Source organism: Monodelphis domestica, chromosome 5 (assembly GCF_027887165.1).
Source record: "Monodelphis domestica isolate mMonDom1 chromosome 5, mMonDom1.pri, whole genome shotgun sequence".
In the NCBI taxonomy this organism is placed as follows: domain Eukaryota; kingdom Metazoa; phylum Chordata; class Mammalia; order Didelphimorphia; family Didelphidae; genus Monodelphis; species Monodelphis domestica.
This window is the reverse complement of record NC_077231.1, coordinates 168625308-168644656: the sequence shown is the minus strand read 5'-3', so window position 1 is coordinate 168644656 and position 19349 is coordinate 168625308. Positions and strand designations below refer to the sequence as shown.

General features: G+C 31.6%; 1 protein-coding gene across 15 annotated transcripts in view; it reads left to right on the top strand.

The window, feature by feature from the left end:
* The window catches only part of SRPK2 (SRSF protein kinase 2), a 344030-nt gene that overhangs the window by 246566 nt on the left and 78115 nt on the right, over positions 1-19349 (top strand). For all 15 annotated transcript variants that reach the window (XM_056800872.1, XM_056800879.1, XM_056800871.1 and 12 more), the window contains 4 exons: positions 12507-12615; positions 12944-13031; positions 13261-13348; positions 17781-17887. In XM_056800872.1, coding sequence (XP_056656850.1) covers positions 12507-12615; positions 12944-13031; positions 13261-13348; positions 17781-17887 — 392 coding nt within the window. The remainder of the gene's footprint in view (positions 1-12506; positions 12616-12943; positions 13032-13260; positions 13349-17780; positions 17888-19349) is intronic.

Sequence of the window (19349 nt, the reverse complement as noted above, 5' to 3'; positions counted from 1 at the left end):
CCTGTCTCTAGGCCTGGCTCTCAATCCACTGAGCTACCCAGCTGCCTCCTCATTTTTAAAACTTTTGATCTGACTAATAAAACTAAAACTTAAAGGAAGCGTTAAGGGAACATCTGAATAAAGCAGAGAGGTATCTATATGTTTCTATTGTACACCCTTTAAAAAAAAGAATTTGGCATGACACACAAAGTGCAAAGTAATATAAACAACAAGAAAGAAAAAAACAAGAAACCCTATAATAGGAGCATAGCAAGTAACCATTAGCCAACACTTGCAATGAGCTAATTACTGTGGTTAGGCATTGAATTTGTCTCATTGTTTCCTGATAGCTAAAGAACAAAGGGAAACATTTTATGTTTCAAAATTTGCTCTCTTCCTCCAAAATATATCAATTTGTAGAGAAAAGTTTTTTCTTGGAAATATAGTCCAGTAAAATTTTATCATGTATTTCTTTGATTAAGGAAGCTGATGATAATATACTAGATAGTATCTTCAACTACAGTTTTACAGAAGATGCAGATGCTCTCTTTCAAGAGCCTTTATGCTCTTGAAATTATGAAATTATACTCTGAGTCTTTGTGACAAAAACAATCTTTGTCACAAAGACATAGAACATAATGTTAATTCTAAAATCAGTGAAGGCACTTCTGGGAACAAGATAGATTAGATTGTCTAAGTGTGTTATTAAATGAGGTAATTTAATATGAGAGAGATTTTGAAGAATTTAGGACATTGGATAGTTAAATTTGATAGTATTTTCTGTAATTCAAATCTCAGTTTTCTTCAGTAAGCTTTTAGTGTGTTCTTTATTGGAAACAGGGCAGAACTGATTTTCTTAATGGTTGGCTATAATTCTGATTATCCCTGCTATTTGGTTCATTATTCCAACTTTAAGCTATTCTTAGCCAGTGAGGAGACTTTCTGAATAAGTGGTAGATTTGTTGAAATTCTTCCCAAACTTTACTAAGTGATCATTTAATTAACCTGTAACTTCTTTTTCCTCACCCAATGGAAAGGTAAGAAACACAAAATAAGAGCAATCTTTCTATTACCTCAAAGATCCACACATAGACTACCCCCAAAATAGAAGACACTATTTAATTCACCAAACATATATTATATATCTGCTGTGGGCTACAGATTGACAGTATAGATTAGGTATGTCACTAATGTATCAAGGACCTTACAGATTCAGATTGGTGGTGGAAGATATTAGTTATCTTTATATTTAAGGTTAGTAGAAGAGAAACTCCATGGAAAGTGCTGTGAGAAATTTGAAGAAGCAGAAATAATATTTTTTGGAATTGTTGGTGATTTTTTTTTTAGCTTAATGAAAGTGACATCTTAAATTGGTCTTTAATAATTGGGAGAGACACCCTCCTCACCAAAAAACAGAGTGGAATAATTAGTCCATTTCAGGCATGGAGGATAGTGTGTTTAAACTCATGGAGATTGGAAATAGCAAATAAAGAATGTTGGAAGGAAAATAGTTCAGTTTGGCTTGATCACACCTGGTCTCTGCTTTGGCTAGGAAACTGATGCGAAGACCTGAATGCAGAAGACCTAGGTTGGAAAGAAGATTATTAAGAGATTTAAAAAATGATTTAAATTAGAAAATAAAACAGCTTCTTTGAGCTACAGTGGGTATAGTAGGAATGAAAGTAGAATTTGAATGGGAAAGACATTATAAAAGTAGAATTGACAAAAATTAGCAGCTAATTAGATGTATAGAGTAAGGAAGATGGATAAATCAATTATAATTCCAATATTACAAGAATTGGTAGATAATAGTGGCCTTAATGGAAATAGAGAAGCTTCAGATGGGACAATTTTGAGATAGTTTGAGGAGCAAGAACAAGAGGATTAATTTATTTTTAAAATGATGAGGTATTACTAGAGTATCTGGAGAGAAATATATAGTAGATAGTTGAAAGTATGAATCAGGAACTTTGTTCCTGAGGTCAGAGGAGAACAATGAGAATGTGAATTCAAAGGGCAAAAATATATCAGAATAAGGGTAGTTCATGGTATTAGGTGTCATATAGAGTACATAATTCATGTAGGACATTTATGCCAGGTGTTGTCCTCTGCACCACCCCTTGGAGGTTTTGAACTTTAAAACCATCTTGTTACATCTCCTCAATGTCCATTTCTTTGATACCATAAAAAGAACTGCCATGAATATTTTTGTACTAATAGGTTCTTTTACTTTTTCTTTGATCTCCTTAAGATACATACCTAGTAATGGTATTTCTAGACCAAAGTCTTTACATATAATTGCAAATTGTAATCCTCTAGAATGGTTGAACTAGTTCACAATTCCATCAGTACATTAGCATCTCAATTTTTCCACATCTCCTCCAGCATTTGTCATTTTCCTTCTCTGTCATTTTAGCCAATCTAATAGGTTATATGTCAGCATTTATTTAATTTATCCCTTCCATATAGTTTAAATTTGCCTATTTCTCTTTTCTGGATCACCATCCCAGAGTTTTCATTCACCCCATTCTCCATATTTAATAAATCTCTATTCTATATTTTGAAACTCTATAAATTTGCAAAAAGACCTCCCATTTTGTCTGTTTGGATAAATTAATTCTTACTTGTTTACACTTCAGAGATGACAGAACTTACTCTTCATATTGTTTTTTAATCCCTTTCAAGAAAACTTCCTCCTTATCAAGAAGCAATATCTACTAAGCATTAACTATTTTCACATGAATTTTTTTGAGAACTGAAATCTAAAAAAAACAGAATGTACTGTCTCTTATGGAGAACTTTTTCTTTATATATAATTTGAACATTTTTTGAGGTAGAAGATGACATTAGGGAGGTAATCAAAACTAACTTTATTCCCCAGGCTTTGTATATATCAATAAATATGTGATAAATCTGGGATTTTATTAATTATCAATGCAGATTGAAATCTGTCTGTTACTTAGTTCATAAGTATTGTTTCCTAACTTTGAGGGAAATTAATTGACTTGTCCACAAACACACAACTTGCATCAGATACATGTCTTTATTATTTAAAACTCATCACTCTTGATTACCATCTTGCTTTTTCTCTCACACTTTGCAAATCATATGTTATTTCAGCTTGACAGTAACGCTGTGAGATAGACAGGAGAGATTTTAAATTCTCATTTTTACAATAACAAGGAACTTGAGGCTGAGAAATATTTAATGCTTTATTCAAGGTCATCTAAATAAGTCAAGATTTGAACTTAGATTTCCATTATGGCACTACATAAACTAAATATTAATCATTCATTTATATATTCAGAGTTCCCCTTCCCCTTCAATGGTATAGACCCATATACTCATTTCAGTGGCAAATATCTATCTAGTTAATATGCCTGGACATTGGATAGGTTAGTCACATGATGTTTTCAGCTCTTACTGACTGTTGTTCTTTTTAACTTTAAAATTTCTATTATTGAAAGTAAGACACACTTTTGAATTGCTAAGCATTTCTTTTTTTTTTAAACCCTTACCTTCCATCTTGGAGTCAATACTGTGTATTGGCTCCAAGGCAGAAGAGTGGTAAGGGCTAGGCAATGGGGGTCAAGGGACTTGCCCAGGGCTACACAGCTGGGAAGTGGCTGAGGTCAAATTTGAACCTAGGACCTCCCATCTCTAGGCCTGGCTCTCAAGTCACTTGACCCCCATTGCCTAGCCCTTACCACTCTTCTGCCTTGGAATCAATAGATGGAAGGTAAGGGTTTAAGAAAAAAAAGAATGCAAAAGCACATTTGTCATTACATGTTATTGGAAAAGATAGCATACATATAGTCTTATTGGAGTTGGTTTTCTTATATTCACCTGATGGATTCTTTTTCTTCATTGGGTTATGAGATTTTAGATTTAGAGCATGGATCTTTGAAGTCATCTCATCCAATCTTCTCATTTTTTAGTTTTTACTGCTTTGCAGAAGTGTAAACATCACAGGTAGAATTTAAATCTAAGACTTCTTACTCAAAATCCATCTACTGCACCATTTTACGTATTGAGAAGTTCTCAGCTATATTTCTTCCTTTGTTGTATTAGGCACAGTTTTAAATGCTGGGGATGCAAAGATAAAAGCAAAATAGTCCTTACCCTCAAAGGACTTACATTATATTCAGGAAGATATATCCAATATACATATATATCGGTCTGTACAAAATAAAGGCAGTTTTTGAGAGGAGATATACTAACATTTAGAAGGTCCAAGAATGTTGTTAAATTGAAGATGGCATTGGACTGGAACTTGAAAAAAACTATGTATTCAAAGAAGCAGAGTTGAAGAAAAATTACATTTAAGACATAGTCAATGCAAAGGCATGGTGAAGGAGTATTGCATATGAGGAGCAATAAGAAGGGGGTAGTATGGTTTGACTGTAGAGTACATAAACAGTGGGAATAATATGTGATCAAGCCAGAAAAGTAAGCTGGTGTTAGGTGTGTAATTAGAATCTTCTCCCCAGGACTCTAGTTCCCAGTATCCCACTTTCCTTATTATGTTACATTTTTGTGTTTTAGAGAAAAAGTTTTGTGTGTAACCCCATCCCTCTCTCTCTTTTTGGACAAATGCAGCTGGAAAAACTTCCCTTCTACTTTTGTCTTTTATTTCTTTTACTTCACGTGATTATTAATAAATCACATAAATATAGTACTTAGTGTTATTGAATATTAATTTTAATCTTACACATGTTATAATGATGTTTAAACAAATGCCAGAGTAATTATTACTTGAACTCAGACCTCATAAGGAACCACTGAATTTTATTGAGAAAGCTAATGATATGGTGACACTGTCACTTTAAAGAAATCATCTGGGTAAGCTATATGTGGGATGGTTTCGTTCAAAAGAGAGTGGAAACAGATGAATATGGAAACTTTTGAAGTATGGTCCAGAATTGGTGAATCCTGAATTAGAGGTAGATGTTATATAGATGGAGAGAACGGAGTAAATGCAGAAAATATTGTGAAGGAGGTGGAAATGGCAAACTTTGAAAACTGGAAATTAGGGTAAGAGACAATGAGGAATTGAGAAAAAAACTGGGAGACTGAAGCACTATCTATAATGCTTCAGTTGAATTTAAAATATGTTAAGAATTATTCTTTTGTTAAAGTTGAAAGCAAAAATAGACTTTATTGAATAGATAAACAAGGAAATTACATTAAACTGCAAAGTGGCAAAGATGAATATCATTACTTAATTTATACAAACCAAATGACATTGTATCTAAAATTTTAAGATAAAAATAAACTAGTTATCAGGGGTCACTGATAGTAGAACTATAACTTTGAGGGACCTCAGTATACCTCAGTTAGAGCTAAATGATCTGTCTAAAATTAAATAAGAAGGAAATTAAGGACTTAGAAATTTTTGAAAAGTTAGGTTTTATAGATATCTGGTGATTATTGAATGGGACTAAAAAGTATCTCAGTTGTATGTAGCAACTTTACAAAAAATTGATCTGTAGTATGACATTCAAAGTCTCTCAAATGCAGAAATATTTAGCACAGGCTTTACTAATGATGGTATAATAAAAACTATATTCAATAAAATGTCTAAAAAGATTAAAAATTAATTGGAGACTAAATAACTTCATTGGGAAGAATCGATGGATCACAGAACAGGTCATAGAAACAAAAGATAGTTTCCTAAAATATGTTCTTTAAACACTCTAAGAACAAGTCACAATTTTTATCATGTACTCAAACAGTCTTTAGGGGAAAGTTTGTTTCTCTAAACACTTTTTTTCCACAAAAGAGAGAAAGAAGTTATCAACAGATTGGGCATGCAACTGAAAAATACTCTAACTAGAAAACCAACAATTTATTATACTCAAACACAAAAATTGAGTTTCTTAAAAATCAAGGAATAAGTTAGCAAAATTGAAAGCCAAAATACATTGAATTAATAAATAAAATTAGATTCTTGTGTTTTAAATACTGCTCTAAAATAAACTGGTAATTTGATAAAGAAAAGATTGACGAAACCAAGTTTTTGTCATCAAAACTGAAAGAGAACTCACAATAAATGAATAATAAAGTAAATTATTAAAAACTATCTTGCTCAACTGTATGCCTCTAAAACTGGTAATATAAATTAAATGGATATTTACAAATATGTAATATGCTTATATTTATAGAACAAGAAATAGAGGATTTCACCTAGCAAGAAAAAGAAATTTATTTAATAAACTATGAGCTCCTAAAGGAAAAATAAAAAACAAAATAGTGGGACCACAAGGTTTTAAAAGTGCACTTTATTAAAAATTCAAAGAACATTTAGTTCTAATATTACAAAAACTGTTTTAAAAAAAGAAATGAATGGATCCTTCCAAATTCCTAATATGATACAAAATAGTTTGATACCTAAACCAGAGTCAAATCAGGGGGAAAAAAATCCCTGTAGAACCATATTCCTTGTGACACAATAATTTTAAACCAAATGTCCAGAAAGAGGTCCAAGCCACATATAAAAAAGATTATACACTTTGACCAGATTGGATTTATATAGGAATACAAAGTTGGTTCAGTATTGAGGAAAAACTATAAACATAACCAAATTAATAACAAGAACAATAAAAGCTATGATTAAATCAATAAATGTAGGGAAAAGTTTTGACAAAGTACTACACCAATTTCTTAAAAAAAAAACCCTAGAAAATATAGGAATAAATCAATCCTTTTTTAATATGGTAAGAATAAAAATAAGAGCCAGCATTACAAATGTCATGAGGATCATCTGGAAGCCTTTAAAATGATAGGGGAAAAGCAAAGATGTTCATTTTTGCTACTGTTCTTTCATATAGTTCTGACTATAGCAATAATACAGGAAAAAGAAATGGAAGGAATAAAGACATAGGCAAAAAGGAAAGACTAACATATTTTTTGAAGATGTTATAATTAGATGTTTAGTTAGAAAACCTAGATGATCAACTAAATAATTAATTGAAAGAGTAACGTCAGTGGAGTTATAGGATATATTATAAATTACATAAATTATATCATTTCTATATATTACCAACAAAACCCAATGAAAATATATAGAAATTCAATTAAAAATAGCTACAAAAAGTACAAAATATTTGCCAAGGCACACAGAGCAGCTATATAAACATAGCCACAAAACACTGGAAATAAGGATAGAATTAAATTAAAAGGAGTAGTATCAGTTGCCTATGGATAGAGCTGAGCCAGAATAATAAAAATGATACTACTACCTAAAATGATTATTTATTCAGTGACATACCAAATTACCAAAGAATTGTTTTGTAGAGCTTGTAAAAATTAGAAAATTCATCTGGAAATATAAGTTTAAGAATCTCAAAGGATATACTGAAAAAACAACCAAAAAGGGCAGGAAGAAAGTAGACCTATAAGTGCCACATATCAAATTATATTAGAAGTCAATGACATCAAAATTATATTAGTTAAATAATTAGAAAGGTTGATGTGTATGACAAATTAAATTTACACTGTAAAAAAGCAAATATTTCTAGTAGCTGATAAAACTCAGTGACTTCATCTGCTGGAGTAATAATTTACTAATATGAAAAAAAATTGAGGGGAAAATTGAGAAGTCAGTCTCACTGAAATTAGGTTTATAATAGCACCTCTCAACCAGGTACAAAATTATACCATAAGCACATTAGAACAAGGAAGGAATACTTTTCAAATTGAAGGATAACACAAAATATCATGAACAACAAGGGAGTAAGACATTCACAGAATATAAAATGGACAAAATTTTATAAATTAAAAAAAAGTTTCCACAAAGAAATAGAATATAGGTAAGATCAGAGGGGAAATTATTAATTGTGGCAAAAAAAATCTTTAGAGCAAAATTTTCTAATAAAGTTCTCCTTTCCATTATGTATAAGGAATTGACTCAAATGTTTAAGAATAAGAGTAATCCTGCATTTCATCAATGGTCAAAGAATATGAATATGCAGTTCTCAAAGGAAGAAATCAAATTCAACAACAAACACATGAAAATATGCTCCACATTACTAACAATTTAAAAATGTAAATTCATGAGTATTTGAATTTCTACCCTACACCAATCAGATTGGCAAAGAGAATAAAAAAAGGAAATGGTAAATATTAATGGGATGTTGGAAAACAGGCACATTTATGCCTATCAGGAGAGCTATAAATTACTTCAACCATTTTGGAAAGCAGTTTGAAGCCATACATAAAAAGTTACCAACCTATGTGGTGCCTTTAACACACCAATACCCTGTTTAGGCAGATACCCTAGAGATATCAGAGAAAGAGGAAGCTATCACATATATTTAAAAACTAGAAACTAAATGTAGTGTTTATCAGTTGAGTGACCGAACAAATTATGCTAAATATGTGGAATAGAAAATGTTTATTCTAAAAGAAGTAATAAAAGGGAAATCTGGGAAAAGTTGAATGAGCAGATACAGAACACATTGTCCAAGAATCATAAGAACAATGTATATAGTTAAAACATCGTGAAGAAAATTTAAAAAGACTTAAGAACTCTAATCAATGTAGTAATTAACCATGATTCCATACTATTGGTGATGATCTATGCTGGTGATGACAAACCTTTTAGAGGTGGAGTGCTGGATCCCCACCTATCCCTACCCCCAAGACCGAGTGCCACATCTGTCTCCTCTATTACTCCAGATAGAGGAGGAAGGATGCTCCCATTCTCTGCTGGCCAGTGGGGTGGGGGATTTGAGGAATGTTCTCAGGACCATGGAGAGGTGGAGGGGAATGGCTCTGCCTTGAATCCCTTTTGGATTTCTAGTAACAGGCTTTGGTGGGTGATAGCAGGCCTCCCCACAGAGAGGGTTCTATGTGCCTTTTTCAGCACATGTGCCATAGGTTCACCATCACTGGCCTTTGATACTTATTCTCTCACAGAGAGATGATGGATTCAGGATGTAGGATGAGAGATATTTTTGGATCTGAACAATATGACAATTTCTTATACTTGATTATGCATGTTTGTTATGATTTTTTTTCTTTTGAAATGGAGTCTAGGCGAATGTTTTTTCACTGAAAAATAAAATTAAATGTGTGTGTGGGAGACAATGTTCTCGATGTTGTAAAGCTGAGTGTTAAGAAGGATGGTGGGGCAGCAGGGTGGCTAAATGGATTGAGAGCCAGGCCTAGAGATGGGAGATGGTTCTAGGTTCAAATCTGACCTCAGACACTTCCCAGCGTGTGACCCTGGGCAAATCACTTGACCCCCATTGCCTAGCCATTACCACTCTTCTGCCTTGTAGTCAATACACAGTATTGATTCCAAGATGGAAGGTAGTAAGGGTTTTAGGGGGGAAAAAAAGGATGGTGTACGTCCTTGATAGTGAGAGAATGAAAATTCAGAGAAGGAGTGGTTTGGGAGCTCAAGCCCAGGTACCATGCTGCAGATGAATAAACTGATCTTTAATTGGGTTATGGTGGTGCTGAGTTTTTGCAAGATTTTTAGAGATCATTACAATGTTCTGTTAGTCCTTTATAACATTGTACTTTTGTCCTTTGGTTTATTTAATTCATGTCATGAAATATCCACATTGCTGGTCAATCTGCCAAGTGATCACATGGTGATAGGCCCTAGCCAATCAAAGGATGCAGTGGTGGGCAGGAGGATCATAAAGGAAGGAAGGAATGAATGCTTGTTTAGGATTATTCCCATTGATCAAAATAAATATTTAAATGTGAAAAGTTTGTATTTGATACATTGAGTATATTGGAACACATATTTTACCTCATCACACCATTGGGAAGACTATTTTCTTAGTGTAGCTATTATTATTATTATTATTATTATTATTATTAACTGTGAAATGTAGCCTCTCTAAACTCTTGGAACTTAGCATGGTACAGCTTTAAGGGGTCTGAGCAATAGTTTAGTCTAACATTCTCATCTTAATGATTAAACTGAGGTACAGAGAAGTTAAGTGACAATCACTATCATATAGCTAGAGGTGGTACAACCTTGCTTCAGAGCCACTAGTTCTGATACTTCAAATCCTGAGCTCTTTATAGTACATGTCATGCCACCTCTTAATTACTAGTTGTTCCAATTGCTTTTTAAGCATTGTGTGGGAGGGTGGTATTATGATTATTAACATCTTTTTTTTTTAATGGATTCCAGATAGAAGCAGACCTGGGACAAGTATTACTGTCATTCTTTATATTAAACTCTGTTGCATAAGTTTATAAAGTAACTGCTTTTTGTAATAAAAATTTAACATATACACTCATCTTCTGTAGGCTTATTTAAAGCAAACTAAATATAAATGCCAATAGGAATCCAAATAATGAGGATGATTTTGATTTCTCCTTATTTTCTAGGTTTCATTATTTTGATAATATATTGGAATTTTTATAGTTACTGGAATATTCTTCAACACTAGTACTATTTTCTCAATCACACACATTTGATAGTCTATTCATAATTTTAAGGTTTATAAATTTATTACATTACATAATTTGAATTTACAGCAAACACAAGTGATATTGTTTACATTTTAAAGATAAATTTGATACAAAGAGATAATGATTCACTTTTTTTTGGTTATATTCTGGTAAGCACCAGAAACTACATCTGAATCCAGGTTTTCCACACCCTAACAACAAAATAAAATTACCTTCCTACAGGAACTGATGCTTTAATGCTCTCTAAAGTTAAAAAATTATAGTTTAATACCATTTAAAATTTTGGTGTCCTCCAGCTTTAATTTTAGAACATTTAGTTCAGACTGTGATTCAAAAATATTTTTTATCTTAGCAACAACAACAAAAAATTTTTATCCTCCATATGGAGTAAAAGCACACAATATCAATTCTATAAAATATACAATATGACAACCTGGCTTTTGAATAAATGATTTTTCTTCATTTGCCATTTTGAAATTTTTAACCCAATCTTTAACATGAAGGTGATATCGATAAGATTTTATGCATGTCATTGTAGTGCCCTGGAGATAGCCTAGGATTTCAAGTTAGAGGACAGGACATACGTCCATATTTTGGTTTTGTTTATGACCACTGTGGCTTTGGATAAGTCAAATAATTTCTCAACTTCATTTTTCCCATCTATAGGATCAACTAGGTGACTGCTGAGATCCCTTCTGGCTCTTAAACTATAATCTGAAGTAGAGATATGTTTTGGGATTAGAATTAATGAAAGGATAGAGTGCCAAGACACCTTTCACAAAAGAATTATGAAGGCAGTTGCTACCATATTATTCTTCATATACTTTAAATAACAGCCAAACTGGCTTACTCACACTTGCCTGCATTGTTGTTCTATCTCCTGTTCCTGTCCTTCTGTACAGACTATTCTATATGCCTTGACTTTCTCTTGGAATCCCTAGCTTTCTTCAAGGCTCAGTTCAAGTACCATTCTTAAATAAAGCCATATTAAATCACTTAAGTATTAGTACTGTCCTATAGAAAATTATTTTGTATTGACTAATCTGTTTTCATGTTAGTTTTCTCCGATAGAATTCAAGGTCCTATGGGTAAAAGATTGCTTAAAAATGTTTTTATATCCCCAACATGCCAGCACCAGTGTCTTATAAATGACTGTTGAATGCATTATTATTATTATTATTATTATATTTGGGGGGAGAAATTTATAATAGATGTCATTATACTTCAAGTTTCATGATGTTTTACAGTTTTTAAAGTGTTTTTTTAATCATTCTGTGATTTACATACAAGTGTTTTCTAAATTTTCATCAATGAAGAAACTAAATAAAATCAGCGTTGCTATACTCAAAAACCAATATTAAACAACATTATCTAAATCTTCATCTTTGTATGATATTGCTCCAAGTGGTTACCCTAGAAGTCACTGAAGAATTCTGATGGTGCTTTGCAGTCACAATTCCTTCTCTCTTCAATTGTATTGGAACTTCAGGCTAAATGCCAATTGGTGATACCTACACTTTGGTCTCTTTTCTTTCTTATTCTATAATTTCTGCATGCTTACAGGCAATTTTATTTTATCTCTTCATAAGAGAATATCCATTTAGAAACTTGATGGTACATACCAATGTCAGTGAGAAGTTTTGGAAAGATAATTAAGGAGCTGTCCAGTGCTTTGAAATGTTGTAGATTCTTGATGAATATTTCTCAAACTGAATTATGTTGACTGTCAGTATAGAAATACTTAAAAGGTGATAGACCAGGATACTGCAAATCACTACATGGAATAAATCTACTATTATTTTAATATATTACTATAAACAAATTGAAATTAACATAAAATTTTGTTAAAGAAATAATATATCATTAGGTTATTTGAACAAAAATGTTTGCCGTCAGTACAGTAGTTTTTCAGACTCTACCATACCAGGCTTTCATGATAAAATAACTTAAATTTTCATGAAAATAATTAAAGTGTTCAACAAATTTCATGTTATGTTTTGCCATAGCATATCAGATGCTGAAGATAATAGAAGAAACTTTTGTTTTTGTTTCCTGACTTAATAAAAAAATTTTTTTCCTTGTAAAAGGTGGCTATCATCCTGTGAAAATTGGAGACCTTTTCAATGGCCGTTACCATGTTATTAGAAAGCTAGGATGGGGACACTTCTCTACAGTCTGGCTATGCTGGGATATGCAGTAAGAGCTATATTTTTTCTTTATGTGTTTGGCTTCCTACTTAAATATATTAATTTATCTTGCTAAAATGGAGATTATAGAAGGACAAAATTATATCTGAACAGGAATTCTGTCCATAGTATTTTTCAGCAAGTGGTCAGGCAAGTTTCACTCAAAGATGTGTAGTTAGGAGGGAATGTTAAGAAAACCTTTTCTAAATTACCTACCTCCTCAGTTGTAATTCTCTTTGGAAGGAGATTTTGCATTTGCATTTTTCTTCTTAAATTGTTTTTAGTACTGATGCCATGGTTTCTTTTCTTAAAATAGAGCACTTTGTTTTATTTTTAAGGGGGAAAAGATTTGTGGCAATGAAGGTTGTAAAAAGTGCCCAGCATTATACAGAGACAGCCTTGGATGAAATAAAGTTGCTTAAATGTGTAAGTATTATCAAAGTTTATCTTAATGACAAGAAAAATTAATGGCATCAAAACTCGGTCTATTTTAATTTTATTTTATTAGAATATATTAACCCAGAATTTCTTTTTATGATTTTGAAGTATCAGTTTTTATTAAACTATACCTTTAAAACATAGTTTAACTTTAAAAAATTAGGATTAACTTAAAGTTATTCTCTCAAAAGTATTTTCATACTTTTTTTCCTCTTAGGTTCGTGAAAGTGACCCAAGTGACCCAAACAAAGACATGGTTGTACAGTTAATTGATGACTTCAAAATTTCAGGCATGAATGGCATACGTATCCTTTCTAAAATGTCCATCACAACATGATGGATGGAGAAAAGTGAGATTGTTGTACTCTTTATACATGAAGCAGTTTTATTGTTCTGTCATTAAATGTAAAATATTTCAATCCAAGTACAAATTTCATGGGTAATTTATAGCCTCTACCATTCTTTTGACTTATTGCAATATTGACATTAGTTATGGATATTTAGGTACTCAATGCCATTCAGAGGTAAGAGATGGGTAAAGAAAAGGAAAGCAAAACAATATTATAGAGGGGGAAATAGAAAAAAAAATTTTGCAAGAATGGGGGAGATGAGGAGTGGAAGATGAGGGCATTGGAGCGTAGGAGGAGAAGGGAAGATTGTGTGAAGCAAAACAAAGCGTAGCCAAGATGGCTAACCAAAAAAAGGTTTTGAATCCCTTCCTCTTCCCCAGATTAAGAACTTTGCTTCTTACTCTCTTTGAAACAATGGGAAATTACTTACCTCTCAGTTTCCTTATCTATAAAAAGAAAATTATATTGAACTAGAAAAACTTTGCAGTGCCTTCCTTGTAACTCAAATCTATGATAAGGAAGTGTGTTTTATGTATTAACTGTACCAGCCACTGTGCTAGGTATTGGGAACAAAAAGGCAAAAATAAAACAGTGTCTGCCTTCAAGGAATTTATAATCTGTGATTCTAGGGTAGAAGGAAAAACCAAATATAATAATCATGACCTAAAATATTAATGTATTGGACTTACTCATAAAATAGAAGGGTTAAAGAAAAAGAAATTGAAAGGATTAAAGTTGGCAATGAGAAGACTAAACTCTCATTCTTTGTAGATGATATGATGGTCTACCTAAAGAGTCCTAGAAAATTAACTAAAAAGCTAAAGAAAATAATCAACAACTTTAGCAAAGTTGCAGGATACAAAATAAACCCACATAAATCATCAGCATTTCTATATATTTCCAACACAACTTAGCAGTATGAGTTAGAAAGAGAAACTCCATTTAAAATCACCCTAGATAATATAAAATATTTATGAATGTTTTTGCCAGGACAAGCACAGGAATTATATCAACACAACTACAAAACATTTTCCACACAATTAAAACGAGATCTAAATAATTGGAAAAACATTAATTGCTCATGGGTAGGATGAGCTAACATAATAAAAATGAAAATCCCACTCAAATTAATTTACTCATTCAGTGCCATACCTATCAAACTACCAAAATATATTTTTATAGAATTAGAAAGATTATAACAAAGTTCATTTGGAAGAACAAAAGATCAAGAATATCAAGGCAACTAATAAAAAATTGTTTGGAGGCCTAGCATTACCAGACCTTAAACTGTATTATAAAGCAGTGGTCATCAAAACAATATGGTACTAGCTAAGAGACAGAAGGGAGGATCAATGGAATAGACTTGGGGTAAATAAACTCAGCAAGATAGCATTTGATTAACTCAAAGATCCCAGCTTTTGGGACAAGAACCCACTATTTGACAAAAACTACTGGGAAAATTGGAAAACAGTAATATGAGAGATTATGTCTAGGTCAACATCTCATACTCTACACCAAGATAAATTCAGAATGGATGAATGACTGAAATATAAAGAAGGAAACTATAAGAATACTATACACTTCAGATCTGTGGGAAAGGAAAGAATTTAAGACCAAGCAAAAGATAGAGAATATTACAAAATATAAGATGAATAATTTTGATTACATTAAATTAAAAAGTGTTTTACAAACAAAACCAATGAAACCAAAATTAGAAGGAAAGCAAAAAATTGGGGGAGAAATCTTTATAACAAAAACCTCTCACAAAGGTCTGATTTCTTAAATTTATAAGGAGCTAAGTCAGTTGTACCAAAAAAAAAAAATCAAGCCATTTCCCAATAGATAAATGGGCAAGGGACATGAATAGGCAGTTTTCAGATAACAAAATCAAAAACTATCAATAAGCACATGAAAAAGTGTTCTCTCATAATTAGAGAAATGCAAATCAAAACAATTCTGAGGTACCACCTCATACCTAGCAGATTGGCTAATATGAAAGCAAGTGTGAAAGTGATAAATTTTGGAGGGGATGTGGCAAAATTGGGACACAAATGGCATTGCTGTTGGAGTTGTGAATTGATCCAACCATTCTGGAGAGCAATTTGGAATTACGTACAAAGGGCTTTGAAAGGCCCTGCATACCCTTTGATCCAGACAGACATACCACTGACTGCTGGGTTTGTACCTCAAAGAGAAAATAAGGAAAAAAACTTGAACAAAAATATTTATAGCCACACTTTTTATAGTGGCAAAAAATTGGACAATGAGGGGTTTCTTTTGATTGGGGAATGGCTAAACAAATTGTGGTATCTGATGGTGATGGAATGTTATTTTGCTGAAAGGAATAATGAATTGGAGGATTTCTATGTGAACTGGAAAGACTTCCAGGAATTGTTGCAGAGTGAAAGGAGCAGAACCAGGAGAACATTGTACACAAAGCGTGATATACTGTGGCACAATCAAATGTAATGGACTTCCCTACTAGCAGCAGTGCAATGATCCAGGACAATTCTAAGGAACTTATGAGAAAGAACGTTATCCGAATCCAGAGAGAGAACTATGGGAGTAGAAATGCAGAAGGAAGACATTTCCTTGATCACATGGTTCATTAAGGACTAGAGATGATGACTTTAAATGATCACTTTAATGCAAATATAAATAATATGGAAACAAGTTTTGAACAATGATACATGTATAACCCAGTGGAATTGCTTGCAGACTTTGGGAAGGGGAACGGGGCATGGAAGAAGGGAAAGAAAGAACAAGAATTATGAAACCATGGAAAAAATTCTTAATTAATTTTAAAAATAGAAGGATTAAGGAACAGGCATTTATTAATCTCCTACTACGTGCCAGACACTATGCTAAGTACTTTGCAAAAATTGTCTGATTTGATTTTTACAGCAACCTGGGAAATTGGTGTTGTTACTATCCTCCTTTTATAGTTGAGAAAACTATTGAGGACAGAAAAATAGTTTGGAAAGCAAAATCCATAAATTTGTTGAATCTAAGAAACATTCAGAATGGTAGATTTATTTTTGCCACACTTAATACAGAAGTCAAGTGTGGCGGTCATGATCTTAGACAGGACAATGGTAAAAAATAAATATACTCAGGAGAGACAAATATGAAAATTATATTTGAATTAAAGGCATCATGGATTAAGATTGATATTAAATTAAAAGGCATTGAATAATATATCATCTAAGTACTTTTAGGAAAATGTGATTAAAATAGAAGATGATCTAAATAGGAAGTCATGAATTTTTGGTGTCTTCACCATACTTCTTTCATATTTAGACAGATATGCTAGATATTGAAGATAAAATAAAAATCTGAACAGAATGTTAGCTGTACTAGTTGTGGTAACACTTTGGGTTTGTTGATTCTGAACATTAAGGAGTATGGCTATTTTCCTCCGTTGTACCCCTGCCTTTTACAAAAATCAATCATATGATCAAATAAAAAATTATTAAAAACAAAATAAAAGGAAAAAAAGAAAAATAAAAAAAGAAGCTACTGTCCAAGAACAGCATTTGTACTTCTGGACCACATCTTAAAAATAAGAAAAATGGATTTGCTTAAGTTACCATTTATTTTTATATATCTTATATATAAAAATATAATGTTAACATCATGATCTAATAACATGATTTGTTAGAAATATGTGCTAAATTACAATGTTTATCTAAGAGAAAAAATATATTAGCAATATCCAAAAAAAATCAATCATATGCTAAAACATATATAATTTGTAAATAAATGCAAAAAGGAAGATTTATTAAGAGCATCCTTTCTAAATAACAATAAAATTGTAACTTTTAAGGGAATTAGGAACATAAGACATAGATGAAAAGTGTAGTTTATTGGGAAAAATGAAAATGGACAATAATATTTTCTTAAATAATGAATGATTTAAAGAGCAAATCATAGAAATAATAATTATATTTTAAAATTGCTATAGTGAAGCAACATACCAAAGTTTGTAGGATGTAGCTAAATTAGTCTTTAGATGAAATAAGAGAGAAAATAAAAGAATCATAATAATTAAGATATTACTTAAAGAAAAACAAACCTAAATTAGTTAGTAAATTATTATACTAACCCAGTCAACTGCCCTTCCTAGTTGCCTTTAGGTAAAAAAATGTTTCAGTAACCTTTTTTTTTGAGGCATCAGTATTATTAAGCCCCCTTTCCTCTCTGCCCATTAACAAAACTGTGAGAAAAAAAAGTAATGGGGTAAGATATTGGCATGTGTGTATCCTTATGCTATATAATATTTTTCAAAATACTAATTTTGCAATTTTAAAACTTTCTGTTTTTCCATTTTCTTTATTCAGGTATCTGCCATCATAATACTTACATATTTTTCTTAACTGAATGCTAGATGTTTGTATGGTCTTTGAAGTACTTGGCCATCACCTCCTAAAGTGGATAATCAAATCAAACTACCAAGGTCTTCCTATCCATTGTGTAAAAAGTATAATTCGACAGGTAAAATTTCCTTCCTACTCATCTATGCATGTTTTAAATGTAATTGGTTAGTAGTTACTTGGTTTTTTAATTCTTTGTTTATATATAGACACAGACACAAACATAGTCTAATACATTATAATCCCTTACTTTTGAACAAGGAGCTGTGTTTCCATGAGTATTCCTTCCTTAAATGCCAACTGAAACTATGTCACACCCTTATAGTCAGTTTGATAAATTGCTTCAACCAAAGAAAAATTTAATGACTTCCTCCAGTGCTAAGTATCTCTGAACTTCGTGGGGCTTATGAGCGAAATATTCTATAAATGAGCCAGTACCTAAATCCTCTATATCTTGTAGGTAAAGCCTACCAGAGCTGACATTCTGCTAGTATTTTAGCCTTTGGATTCCAGAGTTAACTTCATCTAAGTAATACTTTAGTATTTATGATTATTCATTAAATGATCCAACAAGTTTTTAATAGACTAGTTTTATTTCTGTTTTCATGTTTTAAAAGCATTATGTCTATTAGCCATGGATTTCTTTATGCATATTAAACTCTTAAATAAGGAGTTTGATATCGTCATTGGATAATCTCAATGTATTCTTTAGTAAACACCACTGATAAGACTGATAAGTCATGAAGTTTCATCTGGTTCTAAGAAATGTTGAAGGGGGAAACAAATTAAAGCTGGCCTAAGAAATAATTTAATTATTTCTAAAACTTGATGTATTTATTTTATCAGCTGATCTGTTAAGATATTTAATAACGATAACTCCAAGTTCTATGGAGTTTAGACATATATGTGATATGAACTAAAAAAAAGAAATTGAATTGAATTTTTAATGACTTGCTGCGTGATATTATTAAATAAAGAAAAATGCAAATATAGTCAACTTGTGATTAACATAGAATAATACATAACAGTATTAATAGTATATGCTATATAAAAATACATCCTAGTAGATCATCTACTTTGTGGGTAACAATAACAAGAATTATGAAACTATTAAAAATTTTCAGGAAAGTTTTGAATTCAAAATTTTTTAAAATTTCTGCTTTCTAAAATAATTTTTCTTTGATATATACAATGAGTTTATATCGGGGGCATTAAATTTGGCTAAACCAGAGATAATATTAATATAAACCTAAAAGAAAAAATATATTAAAGGAACTGAGAACTAAATTAAAAACTCAAGTTCTAAAGAACAATTAGTACTCATTTACTAGAATCATTTTTTATATTGCTATTGTGAGATTATTAATTTTCGGTTCAATTTAAGTTCTCCCATCTGCAGAAAATATCATTGCCTGTCAGGATATGATGGCATGTATTTATATACACAAATATATTTAATCTCTAAGCATCTATTTAAAACATGTATCCAACTTCATCCAACATTTTTATGTGTTATCACATGAAGTATAGATTCATTTTAACAGATGATTATCTTTCAAAAGGGCTATGCATAGCCTAATGCA